Genomic DNA, 18303 nt, shown 5'->3' with positions numbered 1-18303 from the left:
ATTCTCATTTTCAAATAAAAGATCCCATTCTCATCAGAATATTAAACGTGTGGGAAAGTGTTAATTTAAAATCAAGAAATGAACGTATCTACTGTTGTATATTCAAGTTAGGTGTTCCTTCAGTGCTCTCCACTGTGTAAAGAAAGACAGCAAAGGCTTCAACTATTCCTTTGCCGTCAACCATGTAGCAACATCCGTAAGCAGACTGAAAATATTGGAACATGCAATGCTACTGTCCATTTTGGGTGGATATGATCTTACCTACGGAGTCCCGACCTGTGCGTAGTCAGTCAAGAGGGCGTGCGATGTGCATAAAGTCAAGTGATTAGATATTTATAATATAATGCAGGCTGTTTTCTTCACTATACAAATTGGATTTAGAAAATTTTTGAAAATATAAAATGTGTATAAATTTTTAAGATGGCTTAGGATAAAACAGTAATTTAGCTCATTACTTTTATCAGTAAATTACTCCACGGACAGTTTCTAAATAAGACTCGTATAGTGTTGTGTCAGGAGATACAGCTTCTGCTATATTGAATACAAACTACACAATGCTCAGTGTCATTTGAAAATACTGTCCTGCTATATTAATAGCTGAGAAAAATTAAAAAACTAGGGGGCCAGATTCACGAAGCAGTTACACAAGCACTTACAAATCTGTCCATCTTTTCCCAAACTTTGGCAGTTTTGTTTACAATTATTAAACAGTTAATGAGCTCCGAAGCACCAGGAGGCTGTTTATAACAATAACAACAGTTGATTGGCAAGTTTTCATGCTTGTAAACTGTTTAATAAATGTAACCAAAGCCGACAAAGATTGAGGAAAGATGTACACATTCGTAAGTACTTGCGTAACTGCTTCGTGAATCTGGCCCTAGGCATATAGAGTGCATGACCAATATCTTTGAGTACATAGACAAATTATTATCAGTCTGTTTTCCTGAGCTTAATCACTCTGATATGCTAAATATGAACAACTGTACTATACTTTCAAAATATCACAAAAATTTTAACTAACACCATTTTTTTCCAAAAATTATACAAAGTGATGTGCTGAAACTTACATAGACTCATTAACAGCAACAAGTTCATAAGCGTTGTCCCAATTGTAGAAAACATTTTCCACAAACTGCTGGCCGGCGCTGCCCGCTATGATGGTGCCCTGGTAGGTCGGGTCTACCGCCAGGTTCCTGGAGTGGGAGTAACAACTCTCTAACATGCTGGGCTTATAGCAGCATAGTCCATATTTAACAATTATAGAAATAAAACCTCTCATGATTTTTAATATAGTATTTGGAAAAAAGAATGAAACTGATGGCAACACATTCAAATAGTCATGACTACTTCAGTGTAAGTGGTACACATGTCAAAATGATTCACATATAACCTGCCTTGATTGTATTAACAAATCATTACAATGCCTCGGTAAATACTAATTGCTCACAAAACTCAGCATTTATAAACTGCATAAAGCTTTACTATACATATATATATACATACAGTATTAAAGAAAAGTTAAACAAGAACTATATTTTCATACCTTGCCCATTAAAATATAATAATTCAAATAAGCATATATTTTATAAGAAAACAAACGCTCACCATCTCCCTTCCTGAGGCCTTCTTGCATTGGCATATTTCTCATTTTGACCACGTTTATGGAAAAGTGATTTATCGTGCATAAGGTAGGTTAAAGTCTCACCAGCTGGCTCAAATTTGTCTGTGTTACCCTGGGATGAGTCTGGCTCATTTCCACCAAATACACCGAAACTACGACGTTGGTACAACGTTCGAACAAGTTTTAACACCTCCTAACCAGTTACAACAACCAATATAGCAAGTTGTAACAACGTTCTAATACGTCATAAACATGTTAAGCCAAGATGTAACAACTTTATTACAAGTTGTAACAAGTGGAAAATAGAGACTGTTACAGTTTGTTTCCAGGGTTGAGCTCAGGAGGTTGCTCAGCTTGCATGCATATTGATGAATCAGGGATCAGCGTGACATCTTCAGCTTTGAGGACTCTGCTGCTGTTTATTGTTTTAGTGATCTGCTTGCCTCTGGAGCCCTCTCTCAAGTTTTTCACTCATGTGTCACAGCTGGGTTGGCATTTTATATCGGCTAGGATTTGCTTTTTGGCACTGGCACAGGCGCACATGAATGTCAGGGAATTGGCAAGTGCAGACTTCACTGAAACACTTGACTCTCCTGCATTACAGACAATTACAAATATTTTGTTCACTAAATCATGTCTTAAAGGATACCAGCCCAATGTAGGGGGCTGAGCAGTGAGCAAAGGCAAATAAGGTAAATTATAAATGGCACTTACTTGGCAAGACTGTTGTGAGATGTAGTTTGGTATACAGGAAGACGAACTTTTTGAAACCCGTAAATATCCAAAATGTGTCGGCCAATATTACTATGTACGTAATTATGAGTGAACTCGGATACCACCTGAAAGATGCAATTATTACTCAGTTACAAATAAAAGCATGGTGAGACCTTTATACAAATCATGTGTGTGTATAGTATATGCATATACTGCACAGTCCTATGACCATACAAAGTTCAATCACCAAGAGAACAAAGATATCATTATGAACATGGTGAAATGTTTACAAATCTTTCAATAGACATGTAACATTAGAACCAAAACTATAAAAGGTTTGTTTATCACTAGACAAATGGCTGCCAGGTTCACAGTGTTGCCAGAGCTGTACACAACATCATTAACAAATCCACTGTATTACTGATGGCTCAAATTTGTTATATCATTGCAATCAACTTAAACTTTGATCATTATGAAGGTTTGTCATTGATCAAATGACAAACCTTGCATTAAGGGTCCCGGTAGTACAGTCAGGTTTGTTCTCGTCGCACAATTTAGAATTCCAGGTTCAAATCTTCGGCAGGACAGAAATGGTTGGGCACATTTCTTGTCACCTAATGCTCTGTTCACCTAGCAGTAAGTAGGTACTCAGGAGATGGTCTGCTTGTGGGATTGCATCCTGGGGGAAGGGGGTCAGTAATTTGACCTTGAAGGAGGATCTCAATTAAAAAGCCTACCTTGGATGAATACACTCTGGTTTCCTGTCCCCAAACACAAGGAATTATTATTATTATTAAATGTACTCATCTTGGCCAGGTAATAGGCTAGAAGCACCTCATTAATATCATGTTCCACTCTCATAACTGTGACAACATTCTTAACTTTGTGCATGTCATGTGGACATGGTCTGGCAACAGGGTTCATATGTGTAGAATAATTCATTATTTACTCTTCTTGTGACAGTGTTGGTCATACGTAGTATGGAACTTACGGCAGATGGATGTAACGTCTTATTTATAGCTTCATTTTCCATTTTATATTCCCCACAATTTATTCTGGGCTAATGGTTCCCTACCCCCATGAAATTGGGAAATAGGTTAGTCGCAATGAAAATGACGACTTTACCTCCCTGATTCCCAGTGACACACACACATTTTACAAGTGTTCATAATAATATAAGCAGAAATTAACAGCCTCTTACCTGAGCTAAAGTGATGACATCATGGTACGGTGAATACGACCAACTGAAGTCATTGTAAGCAATGAGCGCATGTTGATACGCTGAGTTTTCCCTGGTGGCTATATATAAGGACGGCCAGTGAAGTGTTTCTTCGAACAGGTTGTTGGTGACATTGGCTTGTAGTTTGGTAGCAGCACCCATAGATCCAGCCATGATGTAAACACCTCCAGTATTGTTGCGCACTAAATTATTCTGTTGATATTATCAACACTCAAATTTGTAACATTGATTAATATCTAATAAAGGTTTTATTGGTAAAAATAAAGCCTATCAGATCAATAAATCATACAAATATTTTTCTTATATAAATCATGAATTGCGTGTGTGCACAAAATTTAAAAAAATTTCAAGAAAATAAATAGTTTTAACCTACATGTAGAACAAGATAGATAATCAACAACTCATCCACAAAACTAATATAATAAATGTTATCATTGCAAACCTTGAAATAAATATCCTGCATATTCTGCAGATCTAGATACACTGCTGCTCTAGTGGTGGTGAAATTCCCATAGAGTTGCCTTCCGTTGTTTTCTATGCGGCTGTACGACAAGCACATCCAGGGATTCACCTCGCCTGCGGTGGCAGTGAAGAACGCACCCTCAACGTTGTCATAATATTCGTTGTAGGTAAAGTTGTGTAGAATATTGCGATCTGTGTGAAAACAAAGCTAATTCAAATTTCAAGTTTCTGAAGGGTTCAATACATCTGACTGTAGTTAATGCAATAGGAATATACTTGTAGTATGGAATCACTCAAACAGTACTGCAACAGGTTCTTATATATACAACAGTACATATTTTGTTTGAATGGAAAATGTTTATTCGCAGGGTTTGTCAACTTAAATATATGACAAGTATGAACACAAACTAATCTAAATAGAGAAAGAAACAAAACTGAAGTGAGTTCCGAACGCAAAATTTTGGCTTTTGTACAAAACTGAGACCCCATTTTCATTCCAATTTTCAGAGCCTATTTCCAATCTGATTTTCTTCATGCTGAGGAATTCCTCCCTCTGATCAGCATTCATTATATGTTTACATTTGGCTATGATGAGGATGATTTTTCTGCCAGCAATAGAAAACAACATACGAGGCCTTACTTCTTTCAATATATATTTGCACAATACGAGCTCCCAGTGCATAACTTTATTATGAACCGAGTTATAAATTGCAGATTAAACTACTCTTAATATTATAGAATTCTACATTATTACTGTACTCTGATATCAAACAATTAATTTTGTATAGAGGCATGTAAAAGTTCTATTAAAAATATGAATCCGACAACAACAGTTAAAACTACCGGTAGACTTTCTGAGCTACAAAAGGTATACAGTGCCACTCAGTTGCTACCTCGGGTATGGTTCCGTTAGTTCCAGGTACACAAACCATGCACAGTCATAGCTGGTTGACCTCTCTCACACCAGGTCAGCAGCAGCTGGAGTGCAAGGTGGAGTAACCCCTGATGCCACCAAGTACTGGTTTACCACTACACAGTAGCTGGCCCATTTGGCTGCTACCACAGACCATCACCAGCTGACACCATTTATATATAGATGATTCCCTGAGTGTTCCTACCTCTCATATTTCATAGCTGGTCCCTTATGCAGTAAAATAGGAGGTTAAAATTCCTAGACCCCTTTCATGCCCACGAAGAACATGGAGCATTGGTTTCATCTGAAACGCCGGGTGTGATGGCTGGAAAGCCACACCAGCTCCTTATTTATCTTTTCTGGTGGCAGTAGGAAAGAAGGAAGGCTCCTGGGCCTTGTGCCACTGACTATATACCCCTGGATGACACTGTACATATTTGGTTGGCACATTTCTACATGTTGGGCCCAGTGCCTGTTTCTGCGTCCCTGTGTCTTTTCTGAGATTTAGGCCCGCTCTTACCTTCTCCCACATGCATTTAGACCTGGTTGGTCTCAGGCATAACTCGGCTACAGGACCAGAGGTCGGGCCCCTTCCTTGGTTTATTCAATGGGATGAGACTTTCAGGCCCTCTCATAGTAGTTTCTCCTGGTTTCTTTAGCCCCTTGGAAGTTGTCTTACGAATGGTGTCATCCTTTGCTTCAGTACACAGTGAAATGGTGTACTTCCACAGTACATTGTCTCCCCTTGCTTGGTGCTTCCCTTGGATGTTACCCTTTTGGTATTATTCTCTCTCTGTTTCATACCTGGTCTCTGTTGGACTTACCGCAACATATATGTTGGACGAGTTGCCTTGTTTTTTCCATTTCTTCCCTGCAGCACTTCTGGGGTTGAATGGTTATTGGCACCTCTTACCTGCTGGCTAGCTTGCCCCGTTTTCTCTCGAGTCTCTTGCACTCTCCATAGCTGGGGTACACATGGTGTTCTTTATGTATAGTTGGGTGTTGCCTTGGACTGCCAGGTGTCACCTTCATGGGACATTGGGTTACTGCAGTGGTGAGTGTTTACTCAATCTGGCTCATCTGAGTGATTGGTTTCCTTTCCAATTTTTTCCCATGGGTTTGGGTTTATTGCAATATTTTAGTCCTATCTCCAGTCTCTGCTTTAAGGCATACCCTTTTGTCCCAGTTTGTGTACTTGCACTTTTGTCCCAGCTTGTGTACTTGCACTTTTGTCCCAGTTTGTGTACTTGCACTTTTGTCCCAGCTTGTGTACTTGCACTTTTGTCCCAGTTTGTGTACTTGTGTGTCAGTTCCAAGTCTTGTTCCTGGCTGGTTCCCTCAGCCTTCAAAACATTTGTTCTCTAAAGTTGTCTCCCTCGGCTGGCCCTCGCCTCATTGCCCAGGTGCCATGGGTTGTTCTTTTGGGCCAATGCCTCGCATACCTGTTAGTGGTGGGCAGGTCTGTCTGTCCCTTGGGGTTTGCATCCGTGTGTAATGCTTCATCGTGGTGTTACTGCTTGCCTCAGGCTGGTGGCGCTGGCGGTTATCTTGCTGCTGAACATGGTGCTCGGGAACCTCATGGTTGCCTCAGGCTGGTGGAGCTGGTGGTTATCTTGCTGCTGAACATGGTACTCAAGAACCTCATGGTTGCCTCAGGCTGGTGGAGCTGGCAGTTATCTTGCTGCTGAACATGGTGCTTGGGAACCTCATGGTTGCCTCAGACTGGTGGAGCTGGTGGTTATCTTGCTGCTGAACATGGTGCTTGGGAACCTCATGGTTGCCTCAGGCTGGTGGAGCTGGTGGTTATCTTGCTGCTGAACATGGTACTCAAGAACCTCATGGTTGCCTCAGGCTGGTGGAGCTGGCGGTTATCTTGCTGCTGAACATGGTGCTTGGGAACCTCATGGTTGCCTCAGACTGGTGGAGCTGGTGGTTATCTTGCTGCTGAACATGGTGCTTGGGAACCTCATGGTTGCCTCAGGCTGGTGGAGCTGGTGGTTATCTTGCTGCTGAACATGGTACTCAAGAACCTCATGGTTGCCTCAGGCTGGTGGAGCTGGTGGTTATCTTGCTGCTGAACATGGTACTCAAGAACCTCATGGTTGCCTCAGGCTGGTGGAGCTGGCAGTTATCTTGCTGCTGAACATGGTGCTTGGGAACCTCATGGTTGCCTCAGACTGGTGGAGCTGGTGGTTATCTTGCTGCTGAACATGGTGCTTGGGAACCTCATGGTTGCCTCAGGCTGGTGGAGCTGGTGGTTATCTTGCTGCTGAACATGGTTCTCAAGAACCTCATGGTTGCCTCAGACTGGTGGAGCTGGCAGTTATCTTGCTGCTGAACATGGTACTCAAGAACCTCATGGTTGCCTCAGACTGGTGGAGCTGGCAGTTATCTTGCTGCTGAACATGGTACTCAAGAACCTCATGGATATTGGCCTACTTCCTACCTGGCAATTTTTAGGGGTACAAACACGGTGTGTGTAGTCTCATCAATCCCCCCCCCCCCCCAGTACTTATTCTGGCAATATCTTGAGGTTATCTTGAGATAATTTCGGGGTTTAGTGTCCCTGCGGCCCGGTCCTCGACCAGGCCTCCACCCCCATGAAGCAGCCCGTGACAGCTGACTAACTCCCAGGTACCTATTTACTGCTAGGTAACAGGGGCATTCAGGGTGAAAGAAACTTTGCCCATTTGTTTCTGCCTCGTGCGGGAATCGAACCCGCGCCACAGAATTACGAGTCCTGCGCGCTATCCACCAGGCTACGAGGCCCCTTCAATAGAGTGCTCCTCCAGTACTGTTTTCTTAACATGTGGCAAGCATCCTGGGACCTTTTTGCTTCCCCATTTCTAATATTTTTTTTTTTTTTTTGCTGTGAGTTGGGGCACCTTGTCATCTCACCGGGTGACTGGTGCCCTCTGCTCGTGGCATTGTAGTGCTTGTATTTTTGTATAGTAACCATCTTGAGATCTTGAGATGATTTCGGGGCTTTAGTGTCCCCGCGGCCCGGTCCTTGACCAGGCCTCCACCCCCAGGAAGCAGCCCGTGACAGCTGACTAACTCCCAGGTACCTATTTTACTGCTAGGTAACAGGGGGCATAGGGTGAAAGAAACTTTGCCCATTGTTTCTCGTTGGCGTCCGGGATCAAACCCGGGACCACAGGATCACGTGTCCAACGTGCTGTCCGCTCGGCTGACCGGCTCCCAATCATGGGTTTGTGTGTGTTACTTCACGGGTTAGTATAGTCTCACTGGTCCAGGCTTGTTCTTGTGCCACATTTCTTCACTCACTTAGGTGCTTGTCCTCCCTGTAGTCTTGGCTGACTTTATTCTCCTGATTGGGCACGAGTTTTTGTATTGTATTGCCCTCTCTGTCTGTGGTTTCTGCAGCTGTGGAAGCATTGGAAAGTAGGCTCAAAGAGCACCTGCACAAGGAGCATTAGCTCCGAAATATGGCATCAAATGTAATGAAATACTCCATTGTGTGTAGGGACTCATAGTGGTAAATAGTGGTAATGACTTGGCACTTTCTCCTGATAGTTCACCTCCCTTGCATTCTGTGCAGTCTCTCAGATGCCTGTTTCCACTTTTGTCTTCTACTTTCCAAGCTCGACAAGGAGGCCTATGTTGGCCTGAGGGTTGCTGGTTAAGTTGCAGGGCAAGACTGAAAACTGTCCATTGTCTTCCTTCCTAAATAATAACACATTTTAATAACAATTCCTGGTATTATTAAATAAATAATGTATTAAAAATTTCACACATCTCTAATTAATCACATGCAAATAAGCCATTCTGAACTACAATGACCAACATAAAAATATTACGTAGTTTATATAGTTTATATACTTACTGATGCCAAGATCTGATATGGGAAGTGTGACAATTTCAGCAACAAAGCCAAGGTCGCCAGATGCTCCGGTAGCGTGCAGCTCCAGCGATAAACTTGTTCCTTCAGTTTTAAAAAACCGCATATGATTGCCGCTGTTCACATGAATCTCGGCAAACTCCACGGTTGTATAGTTGTATATGTCACCATCATACAAGATAATTCTGTCTCTTACAACAGAGTCCAGAGTGGAGTTGTAGAGGTTGAACTGAAGAAGCCTAGTTAATGAAATATAATAGGATTTAATCATATGCTAATGAAATTATTAAACTAAATTAAAAATTGACTATATTTTAATGTCAGCATGTGTAAGTATAACAATTCTGGAAATATTGATGCACAATCCAGCGCTGAACGTAATGAAACACAAATTTCTCGGTGAGCCCCAATGGGTCCTTCATGCTATACACCAAGATAGTTCCCATCTATCAGGTAGTATCACCCGTGGCATTTGTAGGCCTACTGGGTGCCTGCACCAAAACTTGGCCCCCATCACAGAGGCACATGGAACAGGGGATTGTTCCAATCACCCTCATTGGGAAAGCATCCAGAAATTCAGCAAAGCCTTACAAACAATTGCAAGATTCACATAAAATATAACAGTGAAACTGCCATACGACTCTGTAAATAATTCACTAAAATCTAAATGGTTCACTTGAAACTTAGCTTAAACTCCTAGTGTACAAAACTGCTAACAGATGGTGCCCCAGGAGCATCCGGCTTCCGAGCCAGCAATGGGTCACTCCAACAGACCACGAATGAGCATGCCTAGTTGAGAAGTAGGGGGGGTTAAGGGAGTCAGGTAGTCCTCATGGCGTATTGGTAAAGCATTTGCCCAGCGCTTCGCGAGCACTTTGGACTGGGTTTGTATCCTGGCCAGGGAGGATTGACCGGCTGCCAATCTTCCAATCCTTAACTGTAGCCTCTATTCACCAAGCAGTGAATGAATAGCTTGTTGTTAAACAATTTGGCGGGCCGTATTCTGGAGAAAAATTAGGATTAAGGACCTGCCCGAAATGCTACGCGTGATAGTTGCTTTACAAGAATGTAAAAACTCTTGTATATAAAAAGGAAGCCACCAGAAAACGGCATTTCATTATATTCAATGCTAATTTTATGGGAGATCCCATTGGTGGCTTCCAGAAGCTAACTAACCATAAAGAAGACAGAAACCAAGGAGGAGGGCGGCAGCAATGACACATCCGAAGACAAGACACTGGGCAGGGAAAACCTGACCCTGGGTAACACCCAACAAATTTGAACCAGGAACACTGACCAGATACAGAGCCTCCAAAACCCTGCTAAACCTTCAAAATCCCCAAAACCAAATATCAGTCCATGACATGTTAGTGAACACAAGAGACCAGAGGTGTGAACTTGTAAACATTGTATGCCTGAGGGTATATTGCAAGCTTGCTAGCTTTAATGACACTGCAAACAACCTGGTAGAAACATGTCTTGAAACAGGTTATCAAGACATGTTTCAAGGAAACATGATCAACAAACAGGGAATATTTGTGAAGCAAATACTAAAAACCTAAGAATGATACACTAGCAAAATGGCCCTCACTTATCTTGGCCAGCACTTATCTTGGAGAAGTTGGACTTGCTATAATGAGGCAACTTGGGAAGGCCAGATGTGGACCATCTGGAATCAGCAACAGGACAGAGCAGTTACTGGACTTGGAGCCAGGAGCTCTAGGATAAAATGTGCTGGCATCTTTGCACACCGGGGGGGGGGGGGGGGGGTTTCATACCTAGTTTCATGTGAACCATTTTGATTTGTGTGAATTATTTGCTGTCTATTGACTGTTTCGGCACTACATTTTTGGGGGGGGGGGGTTTCATACCTAGTTTCATGTGAACCATTTTGATTTGTGTGAATTATTTGCTGTCTATTGACTGTTTCGGTGCTACATTTTCATGATCCATGTATGTAGTTGTGTGTATTGTCTCATTTACTTTCTGGTTGTTTTCCCGGTGAGGGTGGTCGTAATATTTCCCTGCTCCATGTGCCTCTTTTGGGGGGGGGATGTCAGGTACTTGTTCTGGTCTGTGTTAGGCCAACATCACACCTATGATGCCTGGCACCTGACAGCTGGGTGGACAGCGCTTCGGATTCGTAGTCCTGAGGTTCCGGGTTCGATCCCCGGTGGAGGAGGAGACAAATGGGCAAAATGTTTCTTTCACCCTGATGCCCCTGTTACCTAGCAGTAAATAGGTACCTGGGAGTTAGACAGCTGTCACGGGCTGTTTCCTGGGGGTGGAGGCCTGGTCGAGGACCGGGCCGCGGGGATACTAAAGCCCCGAAATCCTCTCAAGATAACTTCAAGATGACTGATGTGGCTGAGTAGTGGGAAGTCATCTCCACAACATAACTTCAGGGAGCCACAAGGGGCTCCCCCCAGAAACAATTCCATTGGTCACATTGAAAATGTTCACTGGCATACAAACTTATGTATAAATAATTGCTGTCCCTTTATGTACAACCAGGAGTCTACTATGCAGCTAGCACTAAAATTTGAACAAAAACCCATTGTGCCTTTTTTATAAATGCCTGTAAATAAATAAATAAACCAATAAATATAAGCAAAATCAAAGACATTACAGAAACAAAACAAAATTGCATTACATACCTGAATCCAAAATTTTTAACATTAAACACCGAAGAAAATATCTTGACACAGTCCACAGGCCGATTGTCATATTTGAAATAGACAATAATTCTTTCCTCAATCCTGAGTTCCTTGGTTGAGTCACAGACATCTACCATCCCGAACATGTGGTATGGAAGACGCAAGTGACTGAGGGGGAAGAATGATGACTCCTCAGACTCGCGCGTCTCCCCAGTCAGACCCATAAGTGTCACTCCAACACCAAGGTTATTTTCAAATCTGAGGACAAAATTTTAGTGTGTTACTAAATTGCATTATTATCATTTTTTAGTCTGATATTAATACATATGCTGAATAATACAATAAATAAATTGATAATTTTATCCTCCCCTCCCCCCCACAGAGGGAGAGTGGGGGGTCCCGGGCCTTCGAGCCAGCAGCCGGACCATTAGTTAAGAAACTTAAAAAACGGAAACAAAAACCGCTGACCGGGTGAAGGGAGGGTGCCAGAGAGCCTCCGTTGCTCAACCCAGAAAATGCCATTTCATTATATTCAATGGTAGTTTAGTGTGGGGGAGCCCAGTTGGCTCCCTGGAGCTAACTACCCAAAGAGCAGGAAAATAGGGACTTACCCGGGAGGCGGCTGTACTGCACAACTCATAACGAAGACAAGACAACTGGTTGCGACCGCTGACCCAAGATGACAAGACCACTGAGGGCCTGGCACATTAGCAAAATAACGGGCAACCAGGACCCTGTTTGACCTCCAAGACCCCCATGCCCAAATGTCAGCCCAAGACATATTACCAAACCCAGCAGCCAAAGCGGCAAACTTACGAACATCATGGGCACGAGGGAATACTGCAGGCTGCCAGGACTTGATAACCCCACGGACGACCTAAGAGACCTGAGCCCTGGAACAGGGAACAAGAGATACCGGGTCAACCCACAGCGCATCCCCCGACACAGAAGTTGAGGTGCCAGGTAACGCTGTAAATTCACAACTGGACACAAAACATGATGCACCCCCGGCCTGACCAACCATGCAACCCACGGACCCGTCTGGAAGCCCGCCATCTCGTTCTTCACCAGAAAAGAAGGAGACGGCTGCAGATGAACAAAACGCCCACCCGGACCAAAAGAGGAAAAGCCTCGGAGCCGGAGGAGAGCATAAAGCAACGTGACCCGACCCGTCCCTTAGAAGCCATGGCCAACAAGAACAAAGCCTTCTGGAAACAGTCTTAGACCGAAAAAGCCACAACAAACTGAGGAGAAAGGAGAGCACCTGGAACAAAGACTAGGACAGCTCAGGTGGCACATGAGCAGGCCGGAGGTGGAAAAAGGAAGAAATGGCTTTTCCATCAGGTCCAGCATTTCATTCCAGGTCTGGCAAAGATCCAGGTCCAGCTATAAAAGAAGCCAGACCTGGGACAGAGTGGTCATCTGAAAAGAAGGGCAAGTAATCCAAGGGTTCAGACGTGGCAAGTCCAGAATGAGCCGCTGATCTGCCGAGTCCGATTTCGGGACTGGAAACGGGCAGAAAACCCACTTGAGGGACGAGGTCGTTTTGACCACGTCCAAGTGCACTCACTCCAAAATGACCTGACGAGGCAAAGGGAAAGACACCTACCCCACCAGCTCTGAACACCCCGGAGGAGAAGGAGCTGCCTAACTCCAATGCAGGCTAGATGACACGACTTGAAATGCCCACGAATCATAGGACCAAGCGTGGGTAAACAGAGCCAGCCCGTCTGAGCCAGAGCCTCAGTGCCCCGTCAATGGGCAAGCGAAAGGGCCGGCAACCTTTCCGACTTGCGCGCAGAGCGAGCACCGCATCGATTTGACGAAAACAACTCTGAAACAGGTGCCGGTTCAGAAACTGACACCAAGGGCTCACCTCGACCATCAGACACCTGAACCCTGGCACAACCTTTCCAGGAAGCACGAAAATGTGCACCCCGGACAACTAACATATCCGAAAGAGGGCAGCAACTAGCAGAAGTCGCCTGCAAAAACTGAACGACAACTGAGTCCGCATGTGAACAAGCACGAATTAAGGTGCTCAAATGTGCCCCTAAGTACACCTGCAACACCATAGTGAGCTCTCACCACTCAAGTGTGTGGGTAGGACAGAACGCATGCTATGTCCCCAACGAAAAGAAAGGGCAGTCTGCAAGCCAGGAAGATGCCAGAACCTCATAACACACAAATACGGGGAAGAAGACCTAAACTCAATAAAGAGATCGGGTCCATCACAGAGGCAAAATCCGAGTCTCGCAGGAGGTAGGCACCGAGGGCCTCCCGAACCTCTACAGGGGAAATACGAGATGTAGAAAACCTCCGGAAGGACAGAGCCACAGAACACAAGGGAACCCGGAAATGAACCCTGGGGGGAGCCTGACCCCCATATCAAATTTGTATAAGGAAGTGGGATATGAAAACCCTAGACCTTGCAACAGCAGACCCCGCCCCAAAGGCACCAAGACCCAGGCATGATTGAAAGAGGCTCAAGCACCCCAGGCTGCCTCCCAGGAATCCTCCAAACCAGGATCTGGGGCAAAGCTGTCCTCAATGCCCTCCACCCTTAGAGAAAAGGCAGAGTCCAAGGGAAAGACAGCAAAAAAAGGGTCCTACTGGAAGGAGCAGGAAGCCTCAGCAGGAGGAACAGACTTGAATGCCTCCGTCCCCGCATCGAATGGGGCAATTCCCGGAGCTGTCCGAGTCTCCCCAGCTAAACCCTGCCCCCGACTCCGAAAACCTTAGTTTGGGAGCCGGCAGGAGGAGGGGAAAGAGGAGGGTGAACCACACAAACAAGGGAAGGACGAAGGGACGCGGACTGAACCTAGGGCGATGAGAATAACGTCCCCAAGTCCGAATCCCTACAACCAAAATGGGGCAGCCCCAGGGCATTCAAGCAGGTAACCAACCTAAACCTAGCATGCAACGCGCATGCTGCTTGACCCCTAACCTCAGCTACAGCAGAATGGGTAAATCAGAGTACTAGCAAAGAACAAGATTTGCAAGACTCTGGGTCGAAGGTGTCGTCGACCCAACAAGCAGCACGAAGGAGGCAGAACAGGTAATTGTCACCCAGAGACAGGGGCAACAAACAACCTCAAACTCACATAAGGCGAGATGGGACTTGGAGGACTTGTCTATCTGTCAACCAAGCCCCACCTGGGGTTTCCAAGGCCCATAGGGGGGATGTATCTCTACGGGAAGCCCAGGGCCAAACGTGCTGCCAAAGCCAGTTAAAACGCCGTATATTATCCGGGCAAACTGGCCCATGTAGGGTGAGCAGCCTCGGAGGCCCAGAGGAGGAACGCCCTACTGAACCTAGGTATCACCTAATACGAACCCCAGCAGCCTCCCAACGAGCAATAAAGAAAAACAAAAGCAGGAATTAGAACCCCAAGGAAGCACCACATTCCAGGGGACCAGAAAGAGGCACAGCCACTGCAATTATGCAAGCTGGGTAGCCCAGTGAGCCCCAACCAGCTAAAACTACCCCTTACCCAGGGCCAAACGAAAGCACCGAGACCTAAGCTGACCCCAAGGGCGAGGCAGAAGTCAAGAAAACCGTTACCTCTACAGGAGTGGGAACCCGAAGATTCCAGGGAAGTGAACCCTGATGCCCAAGGAGTGTACTCACAGGGCACCTAGGGAAGGGAGCCCTAAGTACATGCAGCCGTTGGTACCAACTACTGGCCACCGCACCAACACACAACAGGAACCACCACCCAGGTGAAAAGCTTGTCAGGGAACTGAGACCAGAGTAGACTCCACCCCGTTTAGCTTCAGTCGACAAACTGACGGTCCGGCTGCTGGATCAGCGAGCCGGGACCCCCCCTCTCCCCCGACCCGAGGGGGTGTGATGACGTGTTGCTTGTTAGCTTGTTTTCCTTGGGGGAGTTTCTAGCCTCTGTTCGGTCTCAGGTTGCAAGTTTTCTACCAGAAGGGGACTGTTTTGGAGCGTCTACCTTTCTGGGTGCTCAACCCCGGTCGATGGCATACACGAATACTTTCATACATGAGTGTCTCATAGGCCATTGCTCCTTGCACCTCTCTGAGGGGACCAGGTTCTGGCTAGTGGACCCTAGAAGGCATGATCACTCCATATGACTGAAGCCATGTACTAATATTAGCTAATATCAGTCCAATAGCTCCTGCTAGTAAATGGGACTCCCCCCCCCCCCCCACAATAAAAATTAGAAAATCCTCCCGTACCATTCAATTAAGCTAAGCAAGACCTTCATTTGTAAAACAACAATACAAAACCCAAACACAAAAATTTTAATTATTGCATTGATGAAAATATATGTTTTCTTCTCTTCTCCCTCACTGGTAAAGATGGAGTAGCTGACATAGCTAATCTGAAATTAAAGCCTCTGTCTTGAAATGTGTTTCAATACAACAGTACGTTTGGAGCTAAATAGGAGATAGTTAGGCGGGGAAATCTTAGCTTAAACGTTAAGGTACTCTTGTTATAATGAAGTGCAAGTGAGCACTGTTTGACACTACGATGAGAATAGAAAAAGTCACAAAAATGCTCTTCTAAAAATTAAAGTTTATAAATAATGAAACATAATAATTATGTAAATGCAGTAAAGAATAAATAATATTTGCCAATCTCTGACAGCCAGAATTGGCAGTACAGTACAGGTTGTTTACCTATTTTCTGACTGAAAGCTGAACATTATGTTCGAGTTCAAACTTACTTATTGTACAGCATATCAAATCCATCTGAGGCCGAGACAATTGACAGACCGTCATAAGCAGAATTCCTTATGGTAACTCCTCTTAGTTTTGGTGTTTCGTGGAAAGAAAGGATTGATGGAGACTTGTCATTATGAAGTATGCCTGCTCCAACAACCTCGACCCATTCCATCACAGACATGAATACAGTAGAGTGTGAGGAACCATGCACCTGAGGGTGCGTGTGTGCATGTTCCAGATTGTTTGCACTGTGAATCCTCTTGTACACATCCATGTGCTCAAAATTAGGGATTGAAAACCTGCAAAGATGAATTGTATGGTAAAGCACATCCTGATGGAAAACTTTTCAACATCAACTAATTTATGCTCTATACTGTATTTGAATATTATCTGATTATATTATTTATATTTATTAACTGTTCCAGACAGCCTCAGATGAAGATAATTCTTTAAACTACTGTTTACTATCTACCAAACATAAGAGACAATAATGAAACACTGCCTGTAAATTGGAAAGCAGTCTTAAGTTCATTAGCATAAATTACAGGCATAACTGTTTATTTTACATTGGAAGCACTCAAGAGGCTTTTGACTTGTGTGAATAAGGCATATATGGTGACTAATTTACAAGGGGCAATGTTTTTTTTTTTTTTTTTTTTTTTTTGAGATATATACAAGAGTTGTTACATTCATGTACAGCCACTAGTACGCGTAGCGTTTCGGGCAAGTCCCTGGAATACGATCCCCTGCCGCGAAGAATCGTTTTTTCATCCAAGTACATATTTTACTGTTGCGTTAAACAGAGGCTACAGTTAAGGAATTGCGCCCAGTAAATCCTCCCCGGCCAGGATACGAACCCATGACATAGAGCTCGCGGAACGCCAGGCGAGTGTCTTACCACTACACCACGGAGACTGTTTAAAGTCTCCGTGGACCTGTTTAAAGTTGTATGTTGCAGGAAATACAATGAATTGTGGTAGTTTATAAAAGATTCTGCTGCTTCTCCACAACCAACAAACATTGTAGCATATCACCAAAACAAAGGACAATCTAGTTCACAACGTATAAGTCAAATTACTATAATCTACCTATGTCAGTAGAGTATTTGACTTACATTCCACTTGACCACGTGCGAAGCTATGACTCAAAATGCACTTCATTCACTTCCAGCCACAATTGTAAACAAAGCCAAAATCAATGCAACTAAAACACCTTACCTAACTTTACACCTAACAATGCTACAATGCCGTAATATATAATTTTATTAATTTGTACTTAAGAAAAACTCGGCATTGAAATTCAGGAAGAGCCTCGGAGTCTCCCTGAAGCTAGTTTGCCTGGATGGCTTCCTCCTACTGAGTCACATCAGCCATAGAAGTCCTGTGCTCATCTAGTTGCTCACCTAGATGTGCTTGCAGGGGTTGAGCTCTGGCTCTTTGGTCCCGCCTCTCGACTGTCAGTCAATGGATGTACAGATTCTGGAGCCTATTGGGCTCCATCAAATCTACATTTGAAACTGTGTATGGTGTCTGTGTACGAGGTCATGTTTGAACTCTGCAGCATTCAGGCAGAGAAAGCCAACCACCTCATTCTCTGCCAGAAAAGTAGACAACTACAAACAAAAACTGCTCGCCAGGCACAAAAAAATAGAAGCCCCACCTCCAGAAGAGAGCATAAAACTTCCCCACCTGACAACTAAAGGTGAGAGTCATTTCCAGAGCCTTTAGAAATGAATCCCTTGCTGATGGGGCAACTGAGAACTGAGGAGGAGGAAAGAAATGCCAAAGCCTTACTGAGAGCCCAAGATGGCCCAGGAGGAGCATCCTGCTTCCAGGATTTCGACTGGACCGCCTCAATCAGTCCAGTCGAAAGGCATCCATGGCAAGAGCTTTGCAATTGGGAAATGGAACCACATAAGAGGGAAGCCATTGCTTCCACACCAACACAAGAGTTTCAACACAGAGTGACCAAACATCTCACAGACCCAATTTATTTATTTATTTATTTATGCATATACAAGAATGTACATAAGGAATGTGAGGATACAAATATGGTAATTACAGTCTTGTAAAGCCACTAGCACGCGCAGCGTTTCGGGCAGGTCCTTAATCTAAGAAAATTTTAAGGAGGTAAATACTT

The 18303-nt window shown here is 44.2% G+C and overlaps 2 protein-coding genes across 7 annotated transcripts in view; both read right to left on the bottom strand.

Annotated features, from left to right (window-relative positions):
• bark (protein bark beetle) overlaps positions 1-18303 on the bottom strand; it is a 247906-nt gene that overhangs the window by 56730 nt on the left and 172873 nt on the right. For all 6 annotated transcript variants that reach the window (XR_011225966.1, XM_069318515.1, XM_069319199.1 and 3 more), the window contains exons 22-28: positions 16167-16463; positions 11470-11727; positions 8798-9051; positions 4018-4229; positions 3537-3767; positions 2336-2460; positions 1068-1193 (exon numbers count right to left, since the gene is read on the bottom strand). Coding sequence is in view for 5 of the 6 variants with exons in the window: in XM_069318515.1 (XP_069174616.1) it covers positions 1068-1193; positions 2336-2460; positions 3537-3767; positions 4018-4229; positions 8798-9051; positions 11470-11727; positions 16167-16463 (1503 nt within the window). In the remaining variant the exon portion in view is untranslated. The remainder of the gene's footprint in view (positions 1-1067; positions 1194-2335; positions 2461-3536; positions 3768-4017; positions 4230-8797; positions 9052-11469; positions 11728-16166; positions 16464-18303) is intronic.
• Positions 1-18303, bottom strand: part of LOC123753850 (uncharacterized) — a 490864-nt gene that overhangs the window by 465234 nt on the left and 7327 nt on the right. The gene's annotated exons all lie outside the window — the stretch shown is intronic.

Source organism: Procambarus clarkii, chromosome 1 (genome assembly GCF_040958095.1).
Source record: "Procambarus clarkii isolate CNS0578487 chromosome 1, FALCON_Pclarkii_2.0, whole genome shotgun sequence".
NCBI lineage: Eukaryota > Metazoa > Arthropoda > Malacostraca > Decapoda > Cambaridae > Procambarus > Procambarus clarkii.
The sequence above is the reverse complement of the archived record's forward strand: the minus strand, read 5'-3'. Positions and strand labels throughout refer to the sequence as shown.